Source organism: Phoxinus phoxinus (assembly GCF_949152265.1).
Source record: "Phoxinus phoxinus genome assembly, chromosome: 6".
Classification (NCBI taxonomy): domain Eukaryota; kingdom Metazoa; phylum Chordata; class Actinopteri; order Cypriniformes; family Leuciscidae; genus Phoxinus; species Phoxinus phoxinus.
The window spans coordinates 23484674-23512673 of NC_136881.1; the positions used below are offsets into that span (position 1 = coordinate 23484674).

The 28000-nt window shown below is 39.5% G+C and overlaps 2 protein-coding genes across 2 annotated transcripts; one reads left to right on the forward strand and one right to left on the reverse strand.

Annotated features, from left to right (window-relative positions):
- Positions 1-5795: 5795 nt before the first annotated feature.
- On the reverse strand, positions 5796-10186 carry LOC307000471 (uncharacterized protein). The gene is made up of 4 exons (XM_079616103.1): positions 9736-10186; positions 8171-8758; positions 7892-8079; positions 5796-6982 (listed from the first exon to the last, which is right to left on the reverse strand). Exons 1-4 carry the CDS (start codon positions 10081-10083, stop codon positions 6442-6444), a joined length of 1665 nt encoding a protein of 554 aa, XP_079472229.1. The 5' UTR covers positions 10084-10186; the 3' UTR covers positions 5796-6441.
- Positions 10187-20095: 9909 nt separating this feature from the next.
- On the forward strand, positions 20096-28000 carry tmem41ab (transmembrane protein 41ab). Its single transcript, XM_079617337.1, has 5 exons — positions 20096-20408; positions 25184-25334; positions 25471-25632; positions 26955-27093; positions 27214-28000. The coding sequence occupies exons 1-5, from the start codon at positions 20248-20250 to the stop codon at positions 27441-27443; spliced, it is 843 nt and encodes a 280-aa protein (XP_079473463.1). The 5' UTR covers positions 20096-20247; the 3' UTR covers positions 27444-28000.

Consider the following 28000-nt stretch of genomic DNA (forward strand, 5'->3'; position numbering starts at 1 on the left):
AATAGGCTAAATGTTTTTGATGTTTATCCGTTTAGCTATATTCGATGAACAGTATAGGATATCATGTTGATTCGTTTTTTAATTGTGATGTGCAATATTAGAGGATATGGTTGGTTTATGGTAAATGTGCACTATAGATGTTAAGCAAAATTTTTTAGTCTATTTAGTCTATTCTCTTTAGAATAAATTTAGTGACTGATTCACTGAGATAGGACTGAAATTATTGTACTGTCAATGTGATATCAACATGGTGGCGACCAAGAGAATGCAACCTGCTCCATGCTCTAAAAAATAATAATACTTTTTTAGATAGAAACAATATAAATTAGTGTTGGGCAACGATTAATCACGATTAATTGCATCCAAAATAAAAGTTTGTGTTTACATAATATAAGTGTGTGTACTGAGTATATATATATATATATATATATTAATATATATATATATATTAATACACACATATGTTTAAGAAAAATTTGTTATTTCCATATAAAATATTTATATTGTTGTGGCAAAAATTAATCATTAAACATCATCACTGCGTTAGACACACTCTGATTCAAATAGTCTTTAAAAAAAGTATTTATCCGTGCAAGAAGGTTCAGTCGCCACACAATTGCAACGCTGTGGAGTGAGTGAGACATTAGACATTAGACAGGGAGCAATCAGCCTTTATATCATATTCAAGGTCTTTCTCCAGCAGGTTTCTTTCCGACATGCCCTCTAGATAAGAGACCCATTGTTAAGTTTCTGTTTATCACTTAGTTGTCACTTAAGACCACCAAAAGTCAATACTAGGGTCAAAGGTCCTTTTTACCCCAATATTTTTTGTTAAAGCTGCAGTCCGTCGTTTTTCCTCTTTGTCGCCATCTCTGTTAGAAATCTGCAATTGCAGTTATTCGCGGAATTATTAACTGTGCGTGGGTAGTAAATCGGCATGAAACAGCGCGGATGAACACAATGTATTGAGGCTGCCGCGTCGCTGTGGATACTGTACTGTCATCAGCAATGTCAGAGTATACTTTTTGAAAGTGTCAACATTAGAATTTTCATCGGTAAATGTCATCTGAACAAGTAAGTAACATTCACTTTTGTTTTGACCAAATTCGGGGGGTGGGGGGAAGCATTGCAGTAGGCTATATCATGCTGACTAAATCTAACGATTGCTTATATCACGTCAAAACGTGAAAAATATATTTTTTCTGTAGCCACTCTGAAGTCCGAAGTCTTTGGGTTTTACAACTGGTGAATCTCCAGTTGTCACTGGTGATTGTCGCTTTAAACTTTCGGGATCCGCCATACAAAGTGCTAAGCTAAATCTCCACCATCATCCCATAGACAGTATAGACCCTTTGCACGTGACGTCACGCTCTACTCGCGCGAATTCTGAACGCCATGACGGACGGCGGAAGAGCTATTCTGTAGCCGGACGGCAAGCCAAACGAGTACGTGTTTGTGTCTAAAAACGTAAAACGTGTAAAAAAAATGGTTATTTCGTGTTGTGCAGTGGGCTGTGCTAATAGGCAAGGTAAAGCCAATGTATCTTTTTATCGAGTGCCATTTGATGGTGAGAGAAGGCAGCGATGGGTTGCTGCTATCAGCCGAAAGGACTGGCAGCCCTCCAAGTAAGTTACTCCAGGATTTGCAGCGAGCATTTCTTACAAGGTAAGATTAATGTATTTCCCAGTTACATGTACTTAATTTGTGTAATACCATACCGTCATCCATGTCCAGATGGAGACCCAGTCAAATTGTCATTTGTAACATGAGTAACCTCTGTAATAGAGAGGGAGTAAAATCTTTCCGTGACAGGGGCAGCTGCCACCGGCGCCTGCCACTCGACCTGTCACCGCCATATGCGCCTGTCACTAAACCTGTCACCGCTATATGCGCCTGTCACTAAACCTGTCACCGCTATATGCGCCTGTCACTAAACCTGTCACGGCCATATGCGCCTGTCTCGCGACCTGTCACGGCTATATGTGCCTGTCCCGCGACCCGTCACCGCTATATGCGCCTGTCCCGCGACCCGTCACCGCTATATGCGCCTGTCCCGCGACCTGTCACGGCTATATGTGCCTGTCCCGCGACCCGTCACGGCTATGTGCGGCTGTCCCGCGACCCGTCACGGCTATATGCGGCTGTCCCGCGACCCGTCACGGCTATGTGCGGCTGTCCCGCGACCCGTCACGGCTATGTGCGGCTGTCCCGCGACCCGTCACGGCTATGTGCGAGTGCCAGCACAGGCTATATGTGCCTGTCACTAAACCTGTCACCGCTATATGCGCCTGTCACTAAACCTGTCACCGCTATATGCGCCTGTCACTAAACCTGTCACGGCCATATGCGCCTGTCCCGCGACCTGTCACCGCTATATGCGCCTGTCACTAAACCTGTCACCGCTATATGCGCCTGTCACTAAACCTGTCACCGCTATATGCGCCTGTCACTAAACCTGTCACGGCCATATGCGCCTGTCCCGCGACCTGTCACGGCTATATGTGCCTGTCCCGCGATCCGTCACGGCTATATGTGCCTGTCCCGCGATCCGTCACGGCTATATGCGGCTGTCCCGCGACCCGCGACCAATCAAATAGCTAGCTTTCAGGGTACTCGAGGTTAAAAAAGGTAAAGGTAAAATTTGGGGGAAGGTGACTGGGGGTGGGGGGGGGTGATTTGGGTGTTATTCGAGGTTAAAAAGGCCAGAATTGGTTTTACTGCAAGTTTGAAAATTCCATTCGTATACACCCCCCAATACCCCCACCTCAACAACTTCCCACCTCATTCAGCTACTATGACAAATGCATCTAATCAGCTTGACCAGACATGAACTTCAAACAAGTTTGTGTTAAAACTCGCGCAGTTATTTGCGCAAATGACAGAGCATGGACCTCCACATCACTCTTCTCCATTTTCCAATGAACACTTTCAACAGTTTGGCTGAATATACACTTTCTTTGTCACCGTGACGTAAATTTACTCATTAACACAGTCCATTGATTTTAGCGCACACAGCCTTCACGTTAACCAGGTTCCGGTGTCCATCGAAAGGTTAACTATAGTGCGCACAGACTGAATTAACTGAGTCCTCAACACGCCACGCAGCCAGTGTGTCGCCGGCCTAGGTCAATAAACTTTGAAAGTCTTGCGTGCCCAATAAAACTAATTTTACATGTTCCTGTAGTATTATATGCTTTTATTGTTTTTACAGAGCGATATTCTTATTGGCCTATAGTGTAGCTATCGCGCTGTCGTGCCTCATTCCCTCGGCTTCACAAGACGTAGCCTAGGCTACAGCCTACATATTTGAATAATCTGCATTAAAAAAAAACATAACAAAATAGGCTACAATGAAATAGCTTGCCATGACCTCTCAGCTAGTCCAACAGTAGGACTATATAGTGCAAGTTTACCTTAAGATAGCAAGGTTGGCTTGATATATGATTATTATAGCCTATAGGCTATATTTATTACTAGCCTATTATTATCATCATCATCATTATCAATATTATTATTGGTAGGCTATTATTATTATTATTATTATTAGGCTATAAGCCTACTACTATATTGTGTAGGTAGGCTATAGGCTACATGTAGAAATTAGCCCATGATTTAACCGTCTTTATTTAACAGGCGCATAGCCGTGACGGGTCGCGGGACAGCCATATACCCATGACAGGTCGCGGGACAGTCGTATATAGCCGTGACGGGTCGCGGGACAGGCGAGTATAGCCGTGACGGATCGCGGGACAGGCACATATAAGCCGTGACAGGTCGCGGGACAGCCGCAGATAGCCGTGACGGGTCGCGGGACAGGCGAGTATAGCCGTGACGGATCGCGGGACAGGCACATATAGCCGTGACAGGTCGCGGGACAGCCGCAGATAGCCGTGACGGGTCGCGGGACAGGCGAGTATAGCCGTGACGGGTCGCGGGACAGGCACACATAGCCGTGACGGGTCGCGGGACAGGCACATATAGCCGTGACAGGTCGCGGGACAGGCACATATAGCCGTGACAGGTCGCGGGACAGGCGCATATAGCCGTGACGGGTCGCGGGACAGGCGAGTATAGCCGTGACGGATCGCGGGACAGGCACATATAGCCGTGACAGGTCGCGGGACAGCCGCAGATAGCCGTGACGGGTCGCGGGACAGGCGAGTATAGCCGTGACGGGTCGCGGGACAGGCACACATAGCCGTGACGGGTCGCGGGACAGGCACATATAGCCGTGACAGGTCGCGGGACAGGCACATATAGCCGTGACAGGTCGCGGGACAGGCGCATATAGCGGTGACGGGTCGCGGGACAGCCGCAGATAGCCGTGACGGGTCGCGGGACAGGCGAGTATAGCCGTGACGGATCGCGGGACAGGCGCATATGGCCGTGACAGGTCGCGGGACAGGCACACATAGCCGTGACAGGTCGCGGGACAGGCACACATAGCCGTGTACAGGTCGCGGGACAGGCACATATAGCCGTGACGGATCGCGGGACAGGCGAGTATAGCCGTGACGGGTCGCGGGACAGGCACACATAGCCGTGACGGGTCGCGGGACAGGCACATATAGCCGTGACAGGTCGCGGGACAGGCACATATAGCCGTGACAGGTCGCGGGACAGGCGCATATAGCCGTGACAGGTCGCGGGACAGGCACATATAGCCGTGACAGGTCGCGGGACAGGCGCATATAGCCGTGACAGGTCGCGGGACAGGCACATATAGCCGTGACAGGTCGCGGGACAGGCACATATAGCCGTGACAGGTCGCGGGACAGGCACATATAGCCGTGACAGGTCGCGGGACAGGCACATATAGCCGTGACAGGTCGCGGGACAGGCACATATAGCCGTGACAGGTCGCGGGACAGGCACATATAGCCGTGACAGGTCGCGGGACAGGCACATATAGCCGTGACAGGTCGCGGGACAGGCACATATAGCCGTGACAGGTCGCGGGACAGGCACATATAGCCGTGACAGGTCGCGGGACAGGCACATATAGCCGGGACAGGCGCATATGGCGGTGACAGGTTGAGTGACAGGCGCATATAGCGGTGACAGGTTGAGTGACAGGCGCATATAGAGGTGACAGGTTGAGTGACAGGCGCATATAGCGGTGACAGGTCGAGTGACAGGCGCGTATATCGGTGACAGGTTTAGTGACAGGCGCATATAGCGGTGACAGGTTTAGTGACAGGCGCCGGTGGCAGCTGCCCCTGCCACGGAAAGATTTTACCCTTACTGCTGTAATAAGCAAGTAGGCTACCAGCTAGCGTGATAGGGCTGTGCTGTCTACCCATTCACACTGATCACCCGTCTCTAAACAGTGTCATCTGTATATCTGACACAAATAACAACCCAGATTTTGGTGCCACTTAAATGTCTGCTTCTCTGATGCTCATAAACTTAAGTTAGAGGCAACGTAAACAAAAAAGTTATGTATCAGGCTAGTGGCTGTGTAATGTAAGATGGTGTGTTCAGTGGGTCCTGGTGACGGCCTTTGCCATGCATGGCATCTCATCATCGGTCTCTTGAACAACAAACATATACAGGTGAAACTTGAAAAATTTGAATAGCGTGCAAAAGTTCATTTATTTCAGTAATTCACCTTAAAGGGTGAAACTAATATATTATATAGACTCATTACATGCAAAGTGAGATATGTCAAGCCTTTATGTGCTATAATTTTGATGATTATGGCTTACAGCTTATGAAAACCTTTTCACAATATTCTAATTTTGAATTTGGGGTTTTCATAAGCTGTAAGCCATTATCATCAAAATTATAGCAAATAAAGGCTTGAAATATCTCACTTTGCATGATATTCTAGTTTAAGTTTCACCTGTATGATTGATGAATTTGCAGAGGGGTCATCTTTTTGATTGAGATGTAACCATCGGCTTGTGCTTTAGTATTAAACACCGGGAAAAGTAGAGCATTTATCAACGTCTCCTATTTAGTCAGTATTCTGTCTATATCACACGGTTTCACCAAAATTAAGCTGTCACTCTGCTGTTATAAACATCTTAAAATTGTCTTGTGTCAGTTCCCCAACACATTCACACTTTGTATTTAATTAAAACATGCAGGATAAACGTTATAAAAGTTGTATATGAGTGTACATTATGTAATTTAGGTTGGCTTTTATAAATGTGCTGAAAGATGTTTTTGTAAAATAAACCAGCCCTTAAACTTTTGACAGTGTTGTTGTCCTTTATAAAAGGATATTAAATGTATGTAGAATAACGCACTGGCAATTCTTACTAAATAATTCAATTCAATTTTATTTATAGTATCAAATCATAACAAGAGTAATCTCGAGACACTTTACAAATAGAGTAGGTCTAGACCACATATAATATATAATTTTATAATCATATCATTTACAAAGACCCAACAATTCTAGTAAATTCACTTTATGTTTTGAACAACTCCCTACTACTCCAATTCTTGTGAGTCGGTGGACTGTGTTTTGTCTGACAGCAGTCTATCTGGGCATGTATACGTCTTAGCCAATAACTCAGATAAAATGGCTGACCTATAGAAGGCTTCGACATTCTGCACTGCTTCTGTAAAAAAGTCAGCATCAGGCAAAATTCTCTGTACGAAAAAATTGGATGTAGACCACACCATGAAGTCACAAAACTTCCGCCTCGTCACAAACAGCTGGGCTTGCACCTGGTAGTAGTACTGATGATCTCTTTTAAGTGCATGTGTACCATCTGTGTTCTCAATGCAGAAATGTTTCTTTTCAGTGGCACTGAGGACTCCGGTGTCTTTGGCACAGTGTGGGCACTTGATTTCCAAAATACCATCGCCACAGCAGGAGCAGGACAGCAAGGCATCTGGAGATGCTCCAAGGTAGGGACGGGAGGTATCAATGTGGAGACCGGCATCACGAACACTTAGGTCCTGATGCTGTTGTGCAGCGTAAGCCTCATACGTCTCTCTGGCTTTTTGTTCATGTTCACATCCCCATCTGAAAATTAGAAAAATAATGTTAAATCATCGTAACTCTTTGAGTGCCCTTTTCATTGGATTTGTTCTCCCATTTCCTTTAAAACTATAAGTACTATATATGTCAGTACCCAAAATTGGCCTAATCTTAATAGCACATAATATTCTCTTGTATCATATTCTATCACAGATATCACAGGAGTAGTTTAAAGGGATATTCACTTTAAAATGAAAATTCTGTCATCATATACTCACTCTCCAGTTGTTTCAAACCTGTAAGAATTTTTCTTCTGCTGAACACAAAGGAAGATTTTTTGAAGAATGTCAGTAACCAAACAGTTAACTGGTCCCATTGACTTCATAGTAGAAAAAAAAAATACTATGGAAGTCAATGGGACCAGTTAACTGTTTGGTTACTGACATTCTTCAAAATATCTTCCTTTGTGTTCAGCAGAAGAAAAATTCTTACAGGTTTGAAACAACTTGAGGGTGAGTATATGATGACAGAATTTTCATTTTAAAGTGAATATCTCTTTAAAAAGGTGTAAATGAAATACAACAGGAACCATTTAAAAGGAAGATTAGGAATAACTAGGCAAAGGACCTCCATCATACACCTGTGAATAAAAATAGATAAGGGCACTTAAAGAGATTGAGGGATGCACTGTCTTCATGTTTGTAATAATGTTGATAATTTGTAATATTGACTAATAAATATTCCAATGATAAATACATTTCTTTGTCTTGTGTTTGTTTCTTTGATGGGTTTTTTTAAAAAGCAGGGGCCTTCTACCTTAGAACACAACATGTATTGCATACATTTCCATAGTTGAAAACATAACATTTCAAAGCACATCTAATTTCTTTACTCACTTACACTATGGTGAAATTCAAAACAGAAACTGTATGTTTGTGTCATTATGTCACATGCCTGGTTGCAACTGTTGAAAATCTGCATAGGTCAGGGTAACAGATCTGCCTAATTAGGGATTTGGAAGGATTTGTAGGGTCTGTCCTTGCAGCTGACTTGAACCTAGATGCCGTCACCCTACCAGCCCTCATGTCAAACCATAGCCTTGACTTTCCCTGTTGTCGTGTCTCTTCCTCAACTTTTACTGCCTACAACATTGTAAATTATAGAAGATGAAATTAATGACATGACACCTTCAAGCACATTTTGGTCGTATGAGATTAAGAGGGATGACTATACCTGGTCTGGTGTGACTTCCATATCATTGAATACGGCATCACATTTTTTCTCAAGGTCCGAGGCAGACAGCTTCCGGTTCTGGGCACTGTATAACTCAGTCAGGGGCTGTGGTAGACCCAGAGACACCACCTTTGGTTGAAACTGTTTACAGTAGTGCGGCAATATGCGTAGGATGCCACTCTTCTCTGAAGGGTTTGGAGATGCATTATCCAGAGCCTTGTAGAATTGTTCTATAGCTGCTGCAGACACACCCACTTTTTTCCCAGATGGACAACCTGAATGGCTTTGGTTGTTTACACCACAACGCTTTTTGGCAGGATTTGAGAAATCAATTCCCGATCCCTCTTTGTACAAAGCCTTGCCCGCTTTCAAAGGAGCAAGTCCCCACTGTCTGGGCCCATCAGTGCAGCTTTTGTCTTCCAGATGTTTAACAGCAGAGTCTATTGCGTACAGCAGAGCTGTTACGTGGGAGCACACCTCTCCCAGGCCAGCTTTACATGTACAGTGGCCGCACAAGACTGTCCCATCCTTCTTCAAAGATACCCATGGTTGTAGTTGGGTTTCAGAGAGTGACTGGCTATGATGCACCTACAATTACAGAAAGTGGCATAAATACATTATTTTATTTTTACATGAATGTTATTTTTTACTGCTCCAGTGACACCATAAATGCCCCTTGTGAATACATCTTAAAGGGATAGTTCACTTTAAAATTAAAATTCTGTCATAATTTACTCACCCTCAAGTTGTTTCAAACCTGTATTAATTTATTTCTTCTGCTGAACACAAAGGAAGATATTTTGAAGAATGTCAGTAACACCAAACAGTAGACTGTACCCATTGACTTCCATAGTAGGAAAAAAAAAATACTATGGAAGTCAATGGGTACTACAGTCTACTGTTTGGTTCAGCAGAAGAAATAAATTAATACAGGTTTGAAACAACTTGAGGGTGAGTAAATGATGACAGAATTTTAATTTTAAAGTGAACTATCCCTTTAATCACTATGCTGTGTTTAACTAGTCAAATCTTAACAGGCTACAGCAAATATAATCACAGATAAGAAGATGGCTAGATGTTACAATTATATGTGGTTACTACTGATTACAGACACTCCGTGATTTACTGGCTATGATGCACCTACAATTACAGAAAGTGGCATAAATACATTATTTTTTACATGAATGTTATTGTTTACTGCTGCAGTGACACCATAAATGCACCTTGTGGATAATTTACATCTTAATCACTACGCTGATTTTAACTGGTAGAATCTTAACATAGGCTACAGCGAATATAATCACAGATAAGAAGATGGATAGATGTTACAATTATGTGGTTACTATTGATTACAGACACTCCGTGATTTACTGCATGGATTGACGTGTGATCGATAATTAATGACGGCACTTCCCAGAACTGGGATGCGTCCAGGCGTCATTAAAAAGCCACGGCCGACTATGTCCTCTAAAATCATAGGCTAAGTTACGTGTTAGCTATATAAATCTTCACTTAAGTAAAGAATAGATGTTAATAAAAAAATAAACCATCGATTGAAGTCTTACCTTTGCCATTATGAGGTACCTCCCCGCGCCGTTAGCGTAGCATCGCGTACCTGTAACCCAGCCAGCTACAAAGAACTGGTAAGCATCCAGACTTTTAAAAGCTTTAAGATCAGAACCAGTGTATGGGGATACCCCGTTTACCACATAGTGGTACAAATCGTGTGGGCTGAAGTCGGGCAGACTCGGCGATTTAATTAGGTCCGTGAAAATTGAGGGAGGAAGAAGGTAAGGGTCGCTATCCAAACCTGCTATCTCCAACTTCTCCAAATACCGCTCTTTGTGAACACCCACCAGATGCCCTACCTCTACCGATAACGGCACTGTAATGTCATCAATAGAAGAAGCCATAAAGTGTAGTGGTATCTTTTTAATACTGTTTAAAATTAATAAAATTTCCCGCTCGTCTACTACTGTTTAGCCTGTGCGTCCAGATATTTTGCCGTCCATCATGGCGTCGTCACGTGGTCGTGGTCACGTGTTTGCAAAGGGTCTATATAAACGCATCATCCACACACGCTATAATAGCCGACTAGCCGAGACCCCTTCTCTATGTGTACAGAAGTGACGTAATGACGCAAAGACATGCTCGAAATTCCCGCGGAAATCCACCAGTACCACTGGAATTAAAATCATTATTACAAGATTACCGTTTTGAATCGAGGTAAGGCAAGCAGATCGTTTTGAACACTGGCTGGTTACGTTTTTTTTCAAAAATGTCTTTTTTGATATTTTTAAACCCAAAAAAGTGCCGGACTGCAGCTTTAATGTAACACGCATATATTTCTTTTACCATCAAAACACTATTGTATTGCGTTTAATTAACTTAACCTGTATAATTTTCCACTATACTTAATTATCAATCGTTAGGCTAATGTAAAGGGTTTAATTTTGCGATTAAAAAAAAGGATGTGACGATTTCCTACGTATTGGATGGGGAAGGCGTGCTAAGAAGGTGGTAAGGTGCATAGCATCAGAGCTAGAAGTATCATCCGTAAGAAAATATAAAGTTAATCTAAAGGCAAAGTCTTTCATTTCTGTTAGTATTTCGGAAAGTCTGTTCTGGGATGTTTTTAATATATGCTCTTAAAGTGTCACACACAGCCACTTCCCCAGGTACCCAAACATGCACATATCACAATGGAACAATAGAAACATGTGACTCAGACTACTTTGTAATATCTACTACTGATCAATGAAAATCGAAAATTGCCATAACAATATATAATATAAATTATGTATAAATATATATACAGTATATACAGCAAATATTTCTTAAATATATACATGCATATGTGTGTATTATATACAAAATAATTATACACAACACATATATTATGTAACACAAACTTTTATTTTGGATAATCGTCGCCCAACACTAATTTATATTATTATAGTATTATCGTATTATAATTTTTTATATAGAGCATGGAACAGGTTGCATTGTATTGGTCGCCACCATGTTGATATCACATTGACAGCACAATAATTACAGTCCTATCTCAGTGAATCAGTCATTATCGTATTACAGTAACACAAAGCAAGAATGTCAACTGATGGGATAAAATAAAAAACATGGATGAAAAGGAACAAAATAAAACTTGTTTTTAAGGGGTCCTATTATGCTTTTTTCCCTTTTCAAGTTAGGGTGTAATGTTGCTGTTTGAGCATAAAAAAGATCTGCAAGGTTACAAAGCTCAAAGCTCCACTCCAAAGGGAGATTTTTTTTTAACAGAATCCACTTTCCAAGAACTACAATGAACGACTCGTTTGGGAAACAACATGTTTTTTCCGGGCTTTATGAAGTCAAAATGTTACTCATTTAAATAATATCCACCCACAGAATATGCAAAAAGGGGGACGAGGCCTGGCTGGGCTGCATTAGAGAAGACAGTGTTGTCACTATGTCAAAGGGATAATGTTTTTTCCACCCCGTTTTCATAGTGGTTAAAAATGATTTTATTTTAAACACTGTACATTTGTCCGTGTGCTGCACATTTGCTGCACGGAAAACAGCTTCCAGAACCTAGTACAATGCAGGCTACAAAAGCTTCTCCTGAAACGGAGCAGTTCCCACTTTGTCGGGCAATTTTGTTTGTGGATCATAACTTGTAAGTATGACTTTTATTTATGATTTCTAGTTGTGTTTTCTAATAACAGTTTCAATTATGAGTTTATGTTTTTGCTACGATGTAAACGAAGGGCAAAGCTGTTTGCCTCCGCTCCTGCTAGCCAACATTAGTGTTGATATAATGTTTACAAAAATACTTGTGCGTAAAACCAAAAATAACAACTTTATTCAACTATTAATTTTCTTCTGTGTGGGCCTCTGAGTGAGTTGACGTAGTGTAACAGCGCAGCGCTTCTGGGTTGTACGTCAGAACGTAGGCTCACCATTGGCCGACGCTGGTCATGTGTGTGATGCTGGCCAATAGTGAGCCTACGTTCTGACGTATACAACCCAGAAGCGCTGTGCTGTTCCACTACGTCAACTCACTCAGAGGCCCACACAGAAGAAAATTAATAGAATAAAGTAATTTAAAAGTATTCTTATCGCTTGATAAACTTGAAGGTCCCATATTGTCAAAACTGAAATTTCCTCTCTTTTTTCATGATAACAAGCCGTTGTGACCATATAGATATCATATAATAAAGGCTAGATGTCTCGTCCGCGCTGCTGGCCAATGGACGTCGGCGTCCGCACACGGCGGCCATCTTGCCACAGGGGGCTCGCTCACTCGTAGCATTGTTTTAATGGTGCATGTCCTTTTTAAATAACCATAACTTGCTCAATTTTCTACCGATTTTCAAACGGGTTGGTTTGTTATAAACGCCAGAGATGTAGTTATGACACTGCATACTTATGAATAATTATAATATTATAAATTTCAACATGTTCAAGCATCCAGAAATATAGCCACATTAATAACGTTTGTAAGAAACCAAACCGTTTGTAAATCCGTCAAGATTTCAGCGAGATAAGAGTATTTGTGTTCGTGCAGATCACTCACCTTACAGAAAGCTTCCTTGTGACAAGATGACCACCAGGTGATGCCGTTCGAGACTCCGCCGTAAGACATCTAGCCTTTATTATGTATCTATGGTTGTGTGACTTCCGTAAAAATGTGATGTCATAACTACTCAGTCACTGCCTTCAGTCACCACTTTCAGCAATGGTGGGTCACTCAGAAAACAACAGGCCAATCAGAAGAGAGGCTCATGAATATTAAGTAGACAGGCCAAAATTTACCTGTTCTTGGCAGAGCTCCTGAGAAAGGAGCTGTAAAATATATATTGAGATGTTTTTTGGTACTTATACCGCAAATATGTATTCTTAAGGACATCAAAACCTAAAATAAAACTTCAGAAAGGTGTACAATATGGGACCTTCAAGGTTGAGCCACTGTAGTCACTTGGACTATTTTAATGATTTTTTTATAACTTTCTGAGCCGGCAAGTTTCATCTTAATTTGTGTTCCGAAGATGAACAAAAGTCTTACGGGGTTGGAACAACATGAGGGGGAGTAATTACTGACAGAATTTTCATTTTTGGGTGAACTAACCCTTTAATATTTACACCTGAGCAGATAAAACTTGCAGTTATGGTAATGGCGTGACATTTATCAAACACACGCTAAGTGGTGCCAATCACAAACCACTGGGCCAAGTAACCAATCACAGCACGATTCATATTTCGGAAGGAGGGGCTCATCAAAACCGGAATTATACAATGCGTTCAAGCCAAATAGGGGAGAGAGGAGCTGTAATAATGTAAAATATGTGAAAAATAACAATCAAGCATGAACGCATATTCTGGTAGAGACCAAAAACTAAAACAAGACTTTGTTAAAGGGCATAATAAGACCCCTTTAAATCATACATTTATGCCAATAGGTGTCAGTAGAAAGTCCAAGTCCTTTGACTCTGCTGAAACGAATGATAAGCTAAATAACTCAAAATGCACTGACTTCACCTTTAATGCATGTCAGTTGACTCATTTATGTTTTTATTTCTGTTCTTATGTCACAAGACAACATTGCAAAATGAAACAACTGAGAAGAACTAAGTCTCATGGGCTATGGAAGCGTCTTTTTTTTCTCCTACAGTTTTTACCTCATCCTCATGGAGCTGATGCTATCTGTATCTCCGCTTCTAAAAGTTGTTCATTTTATGATGAAACAAGAACAAAGCTTCATCTTTATTTTGCATGTCATGCCCCATGATTTCAGGCACCCTGCACACAAATAATAGAAATATGTCATACAGAGTCACCCTGGATGTGTAGAGCTCTGCCTCAGGGTTCATGGTGACAATAAATCATGAGATTAAACTTGCCCTCTGCTGTGAAGAAGATGAAAGCACAGAAACGGAGAGTAAAATTAGACCAGGATTTGTGACGTAGATGTTGTGTCTGATTGAACATTCCCCCCTTGGATACTCTTTGAGTCTGGCACACGTGAATAGTGGGGACCTTTCAATATAAACCAAAGCCTGCAGCAATAACTATATCTAGGTTGAAAGCACCCCTCCTCTACATGCGCGCACACACACACACACACACACACACACACACACACACACACACACACACACACACACACACACGCACACACACACACATTTGTATTTAACATCTGAGAAATCCTTCTCGTACTCAGACATTTCAGACACGCTTTATTGAACAACTTAAATATCACATTTTCTATCATCCACCAAACAGACACCGCCCGAGGCACTGTGTTTTTTATTGGCAGGGTAGTGCATCTCTGAAGCTGTTTAGTGTGTGTGTGTAAGGTTGTCTTGCTTTCTCTGTGTAATGAGATCTGGGCAGGAATTGGACCCTCAGCTTGATGCACTGAGTTATATCCATCACGAAAACTGGGTTACACATTTCCATTTCAACAGTACAGCATCCCAGCTGGGGGAAAACCCCATCTAACATGATCCTGCAAATGATTTTACATGCTTGCAATGCATGGCTGCTCTCTCTCTCTCTCTCTCTCTCTCTCTATCTCTCTCTCTCTCTCTCTCTCTCTCTCTCTCTCTCTCTCTCTCTCTCTCCTGATGTTTTCACCATGGGTACTGTATGTTTTATGTTTTTTATTTTTTTACATTTAATATTTATACTCAAATTAATATATTATTAATACATACAATACTTTTGGAAGGTCATTTCAGTTTCAGGTTCTGATTTTACAGTCAGGTCCCAGTAGACTTATGGTAGATATCCTGTGTATAGATTCACCATCTCATTTGCTAGGGGATCCAATGCATGATCCAGATGTTTCAGTCACTCCAAGGGTTGAACATAAATCATTCAGACAGCACGTGAGTCTGTATATTCCTGCATGTTCGCCCAAAAATGAAAATTCTGTCATCATTTACTCACCCAAGTTGTTCCAAACCTGTATGAATATTTATTTATTTTTTTCTGCTGAACAAAAAAATAAGATGTTTAGAAGAATGTGGGTTGCTAAACACTACAGTTGATGGGCCCAAATTATGGAACAAAATAGTATGGAAGTCAATGGGGCCCGTTAACTGTTTGGTTACCGACATTCTTCAAAATATCTTCTTTTGTGTTCCAAAGAAGAATGAAAGTCTGACAGCAACTACATGAGGGTGAGTAAGTGATGACAGAATTGTAATTTTTAGTAAAATATACTTTGTTTGTTATACTATCCCTTTAAATTGCTGTTCACTGAAAACCTATTCTTGCTGCATTCATTCATTCATTCATTCATTCATTCATTCATTCATTCAGAGTTTTCAATAAATCAGTGGGTTCAGTTCACAAAACTGGTCTACTTGATTTATATGTGAATCAGACTGATCTGTTTCCCATTTCAACAGCCCACTGGAAGGAAAGGTTATCAGTAAATATAATAACCTAATTTGGGTCTGTTCCACACACAAAGATATGACAAAAAAAAAAAACCATGGAATAACAATGTTCGCTAAACTTTTAGGAAATGTGCATTGTGCTTTTGCATCCCTTTGAAGTTAACTGTGGCCAGTAAAGGGGTCAGTCGAAATGAGCTGAGTCCACCTTAACTACATCTAAATCCCTTCATCTTCCTCTCTCTATCTTTTATTTGTGTTAAAGGCACACACAAACTCTCCCGGGGCCATGCTTTCAGAAACCTTACCGTCTCACTTTGACTCAGTCACGTGACACTGATGATGGACAATTTAACATCATTACTCTCTTTCCTGGATTTGTGTAATAATTTCTTCTTATATCACTGATTAATATCAATGACACACTTGATAGTGACTCCACAAAGAAAAATCAATAAATCCATATTATCATAAATCCTGCACAGCCTGCAGTGTGAGTGTGTCCACCACGTGCATTCAAACTACCCATCAATGAATGAGTTCAATCGATTAGAGATGTTCCACAGAATACAAATCAGTTGGTCCTCAACCAATCGCACAAATGTGAAAAACAAATGTGCCTGTTATCAATCTATATTTCCCAGTCAGGCATGTGGGGAACTTCAATCTACACACAGCAGAATTTTATCAATGAATCTGCCTCTGCAATATGCTGGGAAGGTTATTTTAAACTTTGATGATGAAACAACTTCCTCAAGGGGAACATTCATTAAATATTGAAAAGTCTCTCCCTCTCTTTTTCTTTCTATCTCCATGAGGGGAAAATAGACTTGCTTTCTTGACTTAGCCTGGTGACAGGGATTTTTAACATATTCCTGTCAAACAAACAAACAAACACATTTCTAACATTTCTTACCCACGAAAATAACCTTAAACATGAATTAGCCTACTCATAAAATTAGAGGAAATAATAGCTTTATCAGGACAATGTTTTTCAAACCCTAACCACAGATTATCTGAAAATGATGTTCTACATGATGCAATCACAGCATGTCTTACGTCTCATGAATCCGTTACAAAAAATATAGTTGAAACTACACTGCCTGCAGAAACAACACTTCACACAATTTATTTACCGGCTTTATTTTAGAACAGCCATTTGGGTGTTACTTGTACATGAAACAAAATTAGTTCAAAAGCGAGTAGGCCTATTTCCAAATCTTTCCAAAACCGTAACTGTTTGGGCTTTTGATTATGAAGTCAACTCTGCCATCAAGTGGTAGAAAAATAGAAAACAAATTTTTTATAACTGGTTCCACACAGTCAATATTTGTTCGAACTATCCCTCTTTTTCCACAGGATAAAGTGAAGGGGTGGATTCTGGAATCCACTGCTGCTTCAATGTATATCTATGAGGGATTATAATTAAGGTATTAATCAATATTTTTCAATCAATTGAGTGGAATGACTTCTCTAGGCTTATGAGATTTGACTTTGTTATAGAAGTTACAGTGTGATTACTGAAATGGTCTTTTAATGTATTTTCTAATGTCTGCATTTGATATCTGAATGAAATATGGACTTTGTGTTAGAGAAATGACAGCTTCAGCGTAGGTTCTGCCAGGAAGACTCAATCAGCGTGCCACGTATTACTTCTCTCTAACCAATCATGTGCTAACACTCACAGTATAAAAGATCGGTACTTACATTCGTCTGAGTTCGCAGATGCTGACGCTGCCAAGTACCTCCATCCTCCCCAACCACCACCAAGATGGTACCTTCCCCTTCATCCTCCCCACCACCACCAGGATGGTCCCTTCCTTAACCTCCAGGGGGGGTCGGCTGCGTTCGTCTTCTGCCTTCGTCTTCAGGCAGGATATGCAGATTCCGCTACCCTCGCATTGCTCTCTAAGGACGGGGCCTACGCCAAAGAACTTTATAAATTCATGCTTGCTGGGCTGTTAATAAATATGCGCTGTTATATCAATTTATCTCCCGAGTCTTTCTGGTAGAAATGTCTTCAACAAGTGTCAATAGCCTACATACTGGTGCATCTGTTTTTCTAGGGTACTCTGACCACTATAAGTCACAAGGATCATTGGAACTAGTTTGAACGAACATTTCGTAGTTAAAGACTTTACTTTGCTGCGTTAGATTAAAGTGTCCTCTCCTTGAGAGAAAGAATGCATTATCTTGATGTTTTGAGAAGACTCTCCTGTTTATCGTTAGAGCCTGACCAAATCCAAACTTGAAGAAGCTGCGTGTCTGTGTGTGTGTGTGTGTGTGTGTGTGTGTGTGTGTGTCTAAGTCTTCTTGGTTACAGGTATTAAGGAACAACAGGCATTATTGGAGATTGACTGAGTTGTAGTTCTGGACATGTTGGCGCCCAGCAACCCAAATCTGCGACTTGGAAGGTCATGACGTGCCTAACTTCAGGGTCTGAGTGTCAGCTGCAGAACCGATGGAGATATGCTTCAGTCTATCTGTTTATGTGTGGAAAATGACTATGTTTATCTATTTTCTTAGCCAATCAAAATCATTCAACCTGAAGCAAAGACGTAGCTTAGACCTTGGTGAAGGGTATAAGTGCTGTGATTTTTAACTATAAGCGGGGCATACAAACTCCTTGTGAGTCTTGAAGCTGACTTCTGCTGATGAAACTGCAAACTATCTTCAGTAAAATTCTTCTTTAATGTATTATAATTCGGACTCTAGTCTTAAATAGACTACACTTCGGGTCTTAATGAATCATATCTGGTCCTTGGGTCTTTCACTATAAATCCCCTAACAAAAGTAATCAATATAGAAAAATGAGGAAACCCAATTGTATTTCTTATTTACAGGGCTCATTCCACTTTTTATAGTCATACTATTATTACTATGTTTCTTTTAATGATACAACTATTTTTGTAATTTATATTTTGCATTTCTATTTACAGTTTTTTTTTGTAAATATTTCTTATTTTATCTTTTTCCACAATTTTTGCTTTTGTTTCATATCTCATATCTCCTTCTTCTTCAGAGGTTATTGGTCAGATTGACAGTTTAACTCTTCTTGTTATGCATATTCATTCATCATAGAGCAAGTCATTTCTGAATTTATTGGATAAACAAATGAACGGATTATCTTAAGGCCACATGGGACATGTAGGCCTACATTTCAGGTACGGGACTTTATCCTTACAGTTTTATAGTCAGTACATTTAGTATCAAGTTTTTTATTTATTTACAATATCACTTATTCTTAATATCATATATAGAGAAAATGATTCCATTTCCATAGTCAGATTGTAGTATTTCACTTTTAATAAGTACCATTGTTGCTGTTTTTTGTTTTGTTGCACATCTGACTTTGATACATCAAGTTATTGTGGAAATAAGTGTAGTAGGATATTGACTGTAGTGTGTGAATGTTGTTATATTTTCTGTAATGTATTGTAATATGTTGTAATAATGTAGCAGTCATTTTTTTCAGCAGCATATTTCTTTCAGTCAAGAATACTATTGAATGTTCATGCTCACACACCATTTGACTTGTATACCATACCATGTCATTAAAAATGGGTTCTAATCATATGAAGTTCTTCTAATTAGGTGATTACAGCCTGTCTTACAGTTTATGTATACAAAAATATACATGAAACTACACTATGTTTCATTTAAAACCTGCAGAAACAACACTTATACAGTTTATTTCATACCTTTATTTTAGACCGGCAGGTTGGGTAAGTCACTTGCCTAAACAATTAATGCACTTTAAAAAAACAAGTTCATAATTTCAAATCTACCTACCCTGTGTACTGTTTGGGCTTTTGATTATGAAGTCAACTCTGCCATCAAGTGATAACGAAACAGAAAAACTTGTGCAGTCTTATATTAAAAGACATGCGATTGTTGCCTCATAATAGTGTAATATAAAATTGTTTAAAACATAAAAAAGACTGACATATGCCCATACTTAAAGAAATACCTTGTAATGGACAATACCTTTTCTGAATTTCATCTTTCACTTTATTTGAGTGAAACTGGTTCCACACAGCCAAAATGTGTTCAGACCACTCACAAACCACAGATGTTCTTTTCCAAAAATATACACCCAATTATCGGTGCTCAGTCCACTTAAGTCTTATTTATTATACTTTTCAATTAGGCTTTATTTAAGCTAGATTTTGCATACATTTATTTGTACATAACAATTAATAACAATACATAACATTTGTCTCAGTGAAGCAAAAACTAATAATAAATAACGAATAACAATACATAACATTTGTCTCAATGAAAAAAAAAAAAAAAAAAACTGTACTTGCTGTCTTTTATAAGGCAATGTCGCATTGCCTTATAAAAGGGAAAATAAAATATCACATTGACAACACCGATAGCCTCTAATAATAGCATGTGGCTTAAAATTGCCTCAAATCATACGGAGTTGGTGTTTTCCAAAGTTTTGTTCCCATCACACATGGTCTCATATTTTGGGGGGTCTCATGTGACAAATAGATCCACCCTCGTGAGGGGCTTCACTCACGCACATTGTTGCAATACAGTAGGTCCACGTACTTCCATGGGCTGGAGACGTAACATGTATAAACTGCCCACTGACCGGACCTGCTATTTAACAGGTGTAGCAGCAAGTGCAGCAAAGTCGTCTTTCGACAGATTTAGGGCTGGACTATGCGCTCAATCTGGGGTTTAATCGCCTTGGTGGCCGCAGCAACTTTTTACTTGTATCTGCTGTCTGCGTTTCTGCCGCCGGGTCCTCGTGCCGTCCGCGTTCACGACGCTGAACCTGAACACACAGTCCATGACGATGAGCCGGAGGAGGAAATACTCAGGTAGAATATCTCACTGCGTCTTATCTCTGGGTGCCTTATTTTGTGAGCAGTTCCCACTTCTACTATTGTTCGGAGCTGAAATTCTCTTGGTAATTGATTGTGTCTGTGGTTTAACTCACAAGTCACAACTGATTGTTAAACATCTCAGACTAAATTTGTTTCATAGTCTAACATCTGCTGGTAATAACAAATGACAAATAGCTACTAAATGATTTTGATAGTCAAAACTCTACATAAAATGTATATACGATAAATATGAAAATATATAGGCTACAATTAATAATTGCAGAAGGAACTATAATATCCTGTTAGAATTTTGTATGCATAGGAAAAGATGGAATTTCTGTTAAGCTTATCTGTACTCTTTATATTTCTCCAATATATATATTTTAAATTACACCGAAATGTGATGATGCTTAAGCCATTATAGATTAATAAATTGCTATTTTATTTTGAAGTGAGAAGTAACCCCTCAATTGGGTCAGAATGTTTTGAACTATTTCTTATTTATAGTACTAGGCATGCACCCTGGTAATGGAGCAATATATACTTTATATAATGTTGTGCTAACTAAATTGTAAAATGATTCCAGTTATTTCCACCAATCCTATATTTCCACTAATAATATGGATGATGATGTAATGTAGCAGTATGTTCACACTGTTCTTAAGGGAAGCATCTTCCCCTGTACAGTTCAGTTTGTGATGCTCCCTGTGAAGTAACTCTCTCTCTCCCTCTTTCTTTTTTATTAGTTCTCTCTGTCTTTATTAATTTCACATTCTTCCTTATTTTCCTGTATGTCTGTTTGACTATTGGTTTATTTATTATAATACACCCTCATCTTCAAAGAGACTGAAGAAGAATAAGATTGAATTGGAGTGACTGAGAGAGAGATGGACATGTAAAGAGAGAGAAGCTTTGGCAGTTATTCTCAGGCAGTGGCAGATATTCCAGAACATGGTTCCGGTTTGGCCTGTGCTCTTTCCTCATCAGCGTTACTTTATACTGTGTGATCAGCCCTGGACCCAGTGTGAGAGGTGCCCAGATGATAGGCACTTCATGTACTGTAGTTCACATGCAACCCAAAACAAAATTCTGTTTCTTCTCTAGAGTCTCATCTGTCCTCATGTCCTATAGACAGGGAACTAAAGATCCTGATCCCTGGTCTTTCTTATCATGCAAATGGGTCTCAGATATTTTTTGCTTGTGTGCTAGGATATGCAATAATTGTATAGGCTATATAAAAATCGAAACAGTTACGCGCTAATTTTGAGATTGAAAAAAAATGTGCATTCACTTGTTTAAAAATTTATTTTTTTTACAATTACCACAGCATGCATTTTTTTCCTGGCATACTTTTGCTAGCATATAGGCCTACATTCAGGGCCTGATTTACGAATAAGGATTATTTGCACTTGCCTCATAGAGCAACAACGTCTGCCCTCACATCAACTCAACACACATGCATTGTGGTGCTCTCATGAAGGCGCGTTGGAGATTCATATTTTGTAAATAAATTTGTAAATTATGTTTTTTTTGCACAAAGGTACTCGCTTCGCTTCATAAAATTGAGGTTAAACAAGTTACATGGATTACTTTAATTATGTATTTTACTACCTATATGGGCCTTGAAAGTGGTACTTGCGTACTCTGTCAATGGAGGGACAGAAAGTTTTTTATTTGTTTTCCGAAGATGAACGAGAGTCTTATGGGTTTAGAACGACATGAGAGTGAGTAATGAATTCTGTATTCAGCTCTTGCTATATTAAAGGCACTGCTAAATGTAACATTTATTACAATAGTTTTATGTGCTTTTTAAGTTTTTAAAAAGCCTATTAAATGTAAAAAATGATGGCTCTTGATCATACTGTAATGGTGAATGGCTATAATTACTATTTGAGAAAAATCAATTTACACCAACTTGTATCATAGCATTCATAGTACCTTCATTCATAGTACTAGTAAAGAGATGCCATTAAGGCGAATATTTAAAAATATACCTTCTTTATGTAATGTTTCTAAATTTCAAAGCGAAATAACAGGGTCTAATTTAGATCTAAATTAATATTTTTAGTTCAATATAATAACTTCAAGCATTTTTTTTTTTTATTTACCTTTTTTCTAACAACATAAAACAGTTTACTTCTGTTTAACTGACACCCAATGTATAATAAATGATCCACCCATCCAATTTCCAAACCACTTGTCCAAGGCTATCAAGGATGCTGGAGCCTATCATATTAGAAATTATTGAAATTATTAATAAATTATATTAACGTATTAAACTGTTATCTAAAATGATCTGTACCTTGTCTGCTTTGAATGCAACTCAACATGCAGTCTTATCTCAGGATTGGGGCCTGGCAGAGGGCATGATGTGACAGTTATAAGATCAGACAACTGCCTTCTCTGGAGTGTCTTGAAATCCCCTGAATTTGCTGAGATGTGCAATGCCGAGGAGGAGGGAAATAAAGAGATATCTGGAGGGTTCATATGCGACATATTGGTATGACTAGCTAAAATAAAGCGCATTAATAAATAAAAGGAGAGAAGAGAGGTCTCAAAAGCCCCATGCTTTAATGTCATTTTCCGAAGTCATTCAGAATGATAAAAGCAGTGGAAAGGACATATTGAGTAATGGATCTGCTGAATGTCCACCATCATCACATAGTGACCTTTTCATAGTGTCTTGTGACCCACACGTCTTGGTTCATTTCTTGATTAGCTCACTCTTCTGTACCCTGGGAGAACCTCCACTGATGAGATAGAGATGAAGTTTTTAACATGTTGTTCAGCAGTGATGGCAGAGACAGCTGGACCCTGTGAAAGCCCCAGTGGTGTAAATAGCTGTTTGAGTCTTGGGAATTTCCATGGTTATCAGAGAAGAGATATTTTTGTGCATCATTAAAGCTATAAAAATAAGCTGTTTGTAAGACTGCATTTTAATTAGAGTTGAGTTTATATCTAAAAACAAGAAAAGAAATCTGCCAGTGGGGTAAAAAACAACACCTTTATTCGGGAAAAAAGTTTATAGACTCAATTTATTTATTTATTTCTTCAGAAAACAAGACAAAAATACTGAGTAAGAACATGTTTGCAGTGTTATTGAAGCTGTGTTGTTTATTGTCTGGTCTGTCTCCTACATTGAAGGCTCTCATATTGTTGTTCTGATGAGAACGCACTCAGTGTGCGCTCAGCATGGAGCATATCACATGTTTGTATTCGTCACTACTGGGTACGCATGTGAAATTAAAACCATTGCTTTGGCACATGGGTGGGGAAGACTGCCTCATTGCGTGCCCAAATTACCCCCTGGACGGCAGTAGGGGGCTTAGATTACTCACGACTGCACAAGATGTGATTCATCCGCTGGCAAGAGCCCAGTGACCACCTCACGAGAACTTCAGTCTGTGGGACATCCACATTTATTGATGATCATGTTAGGTGTGTTTGAAGACTTTTAAAACATGTTGGTCTTCAAGTACAGCCAACCCTGTACACACACACACACACAAGCAAATTTCCACAGCTGAGAGGCTATTTCCAGTTAGTGTATCATATTTCAGTCTTTCTGTCTAATCTTGCTGACAGGCTAGTGTCAGGAGTCTTCAACCCTTTTCAGGCCAAGAACCCTCAAGCCTGTTTTCTACTATACAGTTTTTTTCCCCCTAATATATTTATATACAGTAATTTATTATGATGCGTACAAAGCATTACAATAATCGTATATCCTAATCATATAATTTTAAGTTGTACATAATACATTTTGAGGTGTGAGGAACAATGAAACATTTAACTAAACTTTACCTTTTAAAATAGTAGAAATGGATCATTTACTTGTACTCATGTTGTCCCCAACCAGTTGGCCTATGTCTTTCTTTCTTCTATGTAACCTAAAAGAAGACGTCAATTTTTTTTGTTACATTTCCCCCCCCCTAATGTTCCCACTCAAAAATCGGACGCTTGTAAAAAGTCTCACCAGAGGGCGACAGTGAGGTTTTCAGATCATTACTGAGGTCGTGTAGTAGACCTTATTCACAGCAGCGCCATCAGGAATCCACGAGGCTGTGAGGGATGGACATACATCTCTTAACTAACTGTTGTACTCTTATTTAATGTGTTTATGGATTGCTCTACAGATGAAATATCATCCAAGAAGTTTCTGTAGGCAAAAAACTCCAGACCTGTGGAAAATTATGCGATCTAGGACCTTCATACAGCTTTTTACAGCGGATACCATTGAAAACACGATAACTCGCTTCATGGCATTGCTCTGAATGATTTCAATTACAGAGCCCGTAAAGGGACATGGTGAATGAAAAAATAGGGAGATGGGAGGAAAAAGGATTTGCAAATTATTTTGCGTTCTCTCGCAAATGTGTTGAGTTCACCCGAGAAACTCTGCGTTCGCTTGCAAAGCGTTTGTGCTCTTGCAGTTTTCTCGGGGGAACGAAAACATTTTTCGAATAAATGCAAAAACATTTGCTTTGAGAATGCAAAGACATTGACACATTTTCATTTCACGATATCCTTTAGGGGCTCCTATCAAGTAGCCTACCTAAAACCCACAGTATCACTCGAATCCATTGATTATAATCCTTCTCGTCCTACTGTATATCAGTCTCCTCAGTACTGGTTTCTATAAGGGTTGATGGGAAAAGGAAGGTCATGGCCCCTATCCAATCTGTTAGAAATGAAAAGAGAAAAAAAAGTTGTTAAGTACAAGTTGAGTGCCATTGTTTTACTGATCCCACAGTGTCTTGTATTTTCTCCAGGTTGAAGTTCCCATCTGATCTGGAGGAGTTGAGGGAACTAGCCGAGCTGCTGCAGTTCTATAAGACAGAACACACTGGCTATGTGTTCATTCTCTTCTGCAGTGCCTACCTCTACAAGCAGTCCTTTGCCATTCCAGGATCATCCTTTTTGGTTGGTGACAGAGGTCGACTCTGTGACACTATTAGTAGACTTACTTGAACCACCGCATTAGACTGAACTAAAAGATGCATTACCTATTATTATTATTGCTAAACAACATACATACAATCTTTCTTGTCATGTCTAGAACATGCTGGCGGGGGCATTATTCGGGCCATGGCATGGCATCCTTATTGCCTGCACTTTGACGACTGTGGGTTCCACAAACTGCTACCTGCTGTCCCGTACATTTGGCAAACGCCACATCATCAGGATCTTCCCAGAGAAGGTGGCAATGCTGCAGAAAATGGTGGGTCACCTCTGGCTGTTTAGCACATGATAGAGGGATTTTCCTTTAATTAATGTTCTAAAAATAGTCAGCGAGTGTATTTGTGACTTTGAATTTTGTTTGTTTATACTTTGCATGTGCTATAGCTCCAACGGTAGAAACAGTGTTAGCAAATAGCGAAGGTGGTTTGATTCCCACTTCCCAGTGAGTGCACGAACTGAAAAATTGTATTCCTTACAAAGCTAATTGTGCTGTTGGCAAACTTCTAAACTAAAAATTTGAGCATATACTTTCATTCTACATTTTATGTTCTTATCAGAGGTATACTTCATAGTAAATTTGGCTTATACTGATAAGTATACAGAAAAGTATACTTGGCCTAATCTTCTTCTTAATTTTTTGATCGAGATATATTTAAGAATAGTTCTATTCTAAGTATACTTGGCGTAGTTGTGTTTACTCTTTTATAGCTTATTTAATACTTTTTCAGACATATTGTATATGTCTATTGTATATCAGACATATGTTGGGTTGTATAGTAACAAGTTTATAGTAACAAGCCACCTTTGAAATAGCTTAGAGTAAAGTGGAACTGAATCTGAGCTTTTTTTGTACACGTGTGCTATTAACCCACACTGAAACAGATCAACATTTGACTGATTTTATTGATGTTATATGATGTTAAGTTCACTTGAAAGCTTGCGAGTATACTTGTTGTATAAAAAACTATTTATCTAATAGTTTATGAGAGAGTATACTTCAAAGTGTACTTTTATAAACTACAAAGTGGACAATAAGTATATACCTAAACTAACAGTATCAGAGTGTAGCATAGTTAACAGTATGGTTACAATAAAAAAGAAAACTTTTGTAAACCAGGTGTATACTTCAATTTTACTTGACTCTGATCTGTTATACTTAAAGTACAAGTATTCATTTATAAACTAAAAACTAAGCCAGTTTACTCATCAAGAAGTATTGAAATAGTAGACTTGCAAGTATACTAGTACATTGATTTTACTATACTCGGTACACAGAGCATACTTGGAAAATATACTTGAACTTACAGTAAGTTACTTCACCTTCATTTTATTAAGTATACCTTTTTTTTTTTATAAGGGATACATTGAGTGCTATGTATGTTTGTCACTGCATAAAAATGTCTATCATATGCCTCAATACAATATACTAGTTTAATAAGTTTTATATTGATAAAATTTAGATTTCAATTTGTGTATCTTTCCTACTAAATGATCATAGTCATATCTTCATCAGCTCTATAGAAATTTGAAGTTGAAACAATACATGAGCACACGTTGAATCTCTATTTCTCTGTTAATTAGGTGGAAGAGAACAGGAGCAGTTTGTTCTTCTTCTTGCTCTTTCTGCGGTTCTTTCCCATGACACCTAACTGGTTCTTGAACATCACCTCTCCAATCCTCAACATCCCCATCCCCACATTCTTCTTCTCCATCCTCATTGGTGAGCTTACATTGTATCTACTGTTAAATTAATGTATAATTCTTCAGACTCTGATTATGAAGTAAAAGTACATCTTCCGATCTTGATCTCATAATCTTTAAATGCTCCATTTCTTCCCAGGTCTAATCCCTTATAACTTCATCTGTGTCCGTACGGGAGCCATCTTGTCTGAGATCCAGTCTTTGGATGACATCTTTTCGTGGGGCACTTTGCTGCAGCTCCTGCTGATCGCATGTGTGGCTCTTCTTCCTGGAGCTCTCATCCGCCGCTACAGCCAGGCCCATTTCAAACTGGACGGCCTGGAACCCAACGGACACCAAAAGGCCTTGAATGATCGCAAGACTAGATGACCCAAAGAAAGACACAGTAGGAGGCACAATTTGGGATAGATCATTGGTGTGGAGTTACACCTGTGGATTGGGTTATGAAGGTCCCAATGGAAAGTAGAACTGAAATGGACAGATGATGAGACATGTTATTAGATGTTTAATGAAACTAAAAGCGCCAAAGAAGAGACTATTAATGTCTTAAAAGAGTACACACTCAGATTGCTGACTTGCTACATACAGACCACTGGACATTGCCTCATTTTTTCGAAATTTGACAGCTTTAAGTTTTTTATAAAATTTTGTTAAACTGTCAGGCGTTATTTAGCGACTATGTTTGTGGGTGAATTTATTTATTTGTGTTTGGGAGTATGTTTACACATTTAACAAAAGAAAACTAAAGATTAGCTACTTTCCCCGCCTAAATTTATTTATATGTGAATGTTATGCTTGAGTTGCACACACACACACACACACACACACACACACACACACACACACACACACACACACACACACACACACACACACACACACACACACACACACACACACACACACACACACACACAATATATATA

Excerpts from the sequence above, each read along its gene's own strand:
- LOC307000471 (XM_079616103.1), bottom strand. The coding sequence starts at position 10,083 with ATGGCTTCTTCTATTGATGACATTACAGTGCCGTTATCGGTAGAGGTA. Across the intron at positions 8,759-9,735 it reads GGTACCTCATAATGGCAAAG|GTGCATCATAGCCAGTCACT; the intron begins GTAAGACTTCAA and ends CTGTAATTGTAG. Across the intron at positions 8,080-8,170 it reads TGGAAGTCACACCAGACCAG|GCAGTAAAAGTTGAGGAAGA; the intron begins GTATAGTCATCC and ends ACAATGTTGTAG.
- tmem41ab (XM_079617337.1), top strand. The coding sequence starts at position 20,248 with ATGCGCTCAATCTGGGGTTTAATCGCCTTGGTGGCCGCAGCAACTTTT. Across the intron at positions 20,409-25,183 it reads CCGGAGGAGGAAATACTCAG|GTTGAAGTTCCCATCTGATC; the intron begins GTAGAATATCTC and ends TATTTTCTCCAG. Across the intron at positions 27,094-27,213 it reads CTTCTTCTCCATCCTCATTG|GTCTAATCCCTTATAACTTC; the intron begins GTGAGCTTACAT and ends ATTTCTTCCCAG.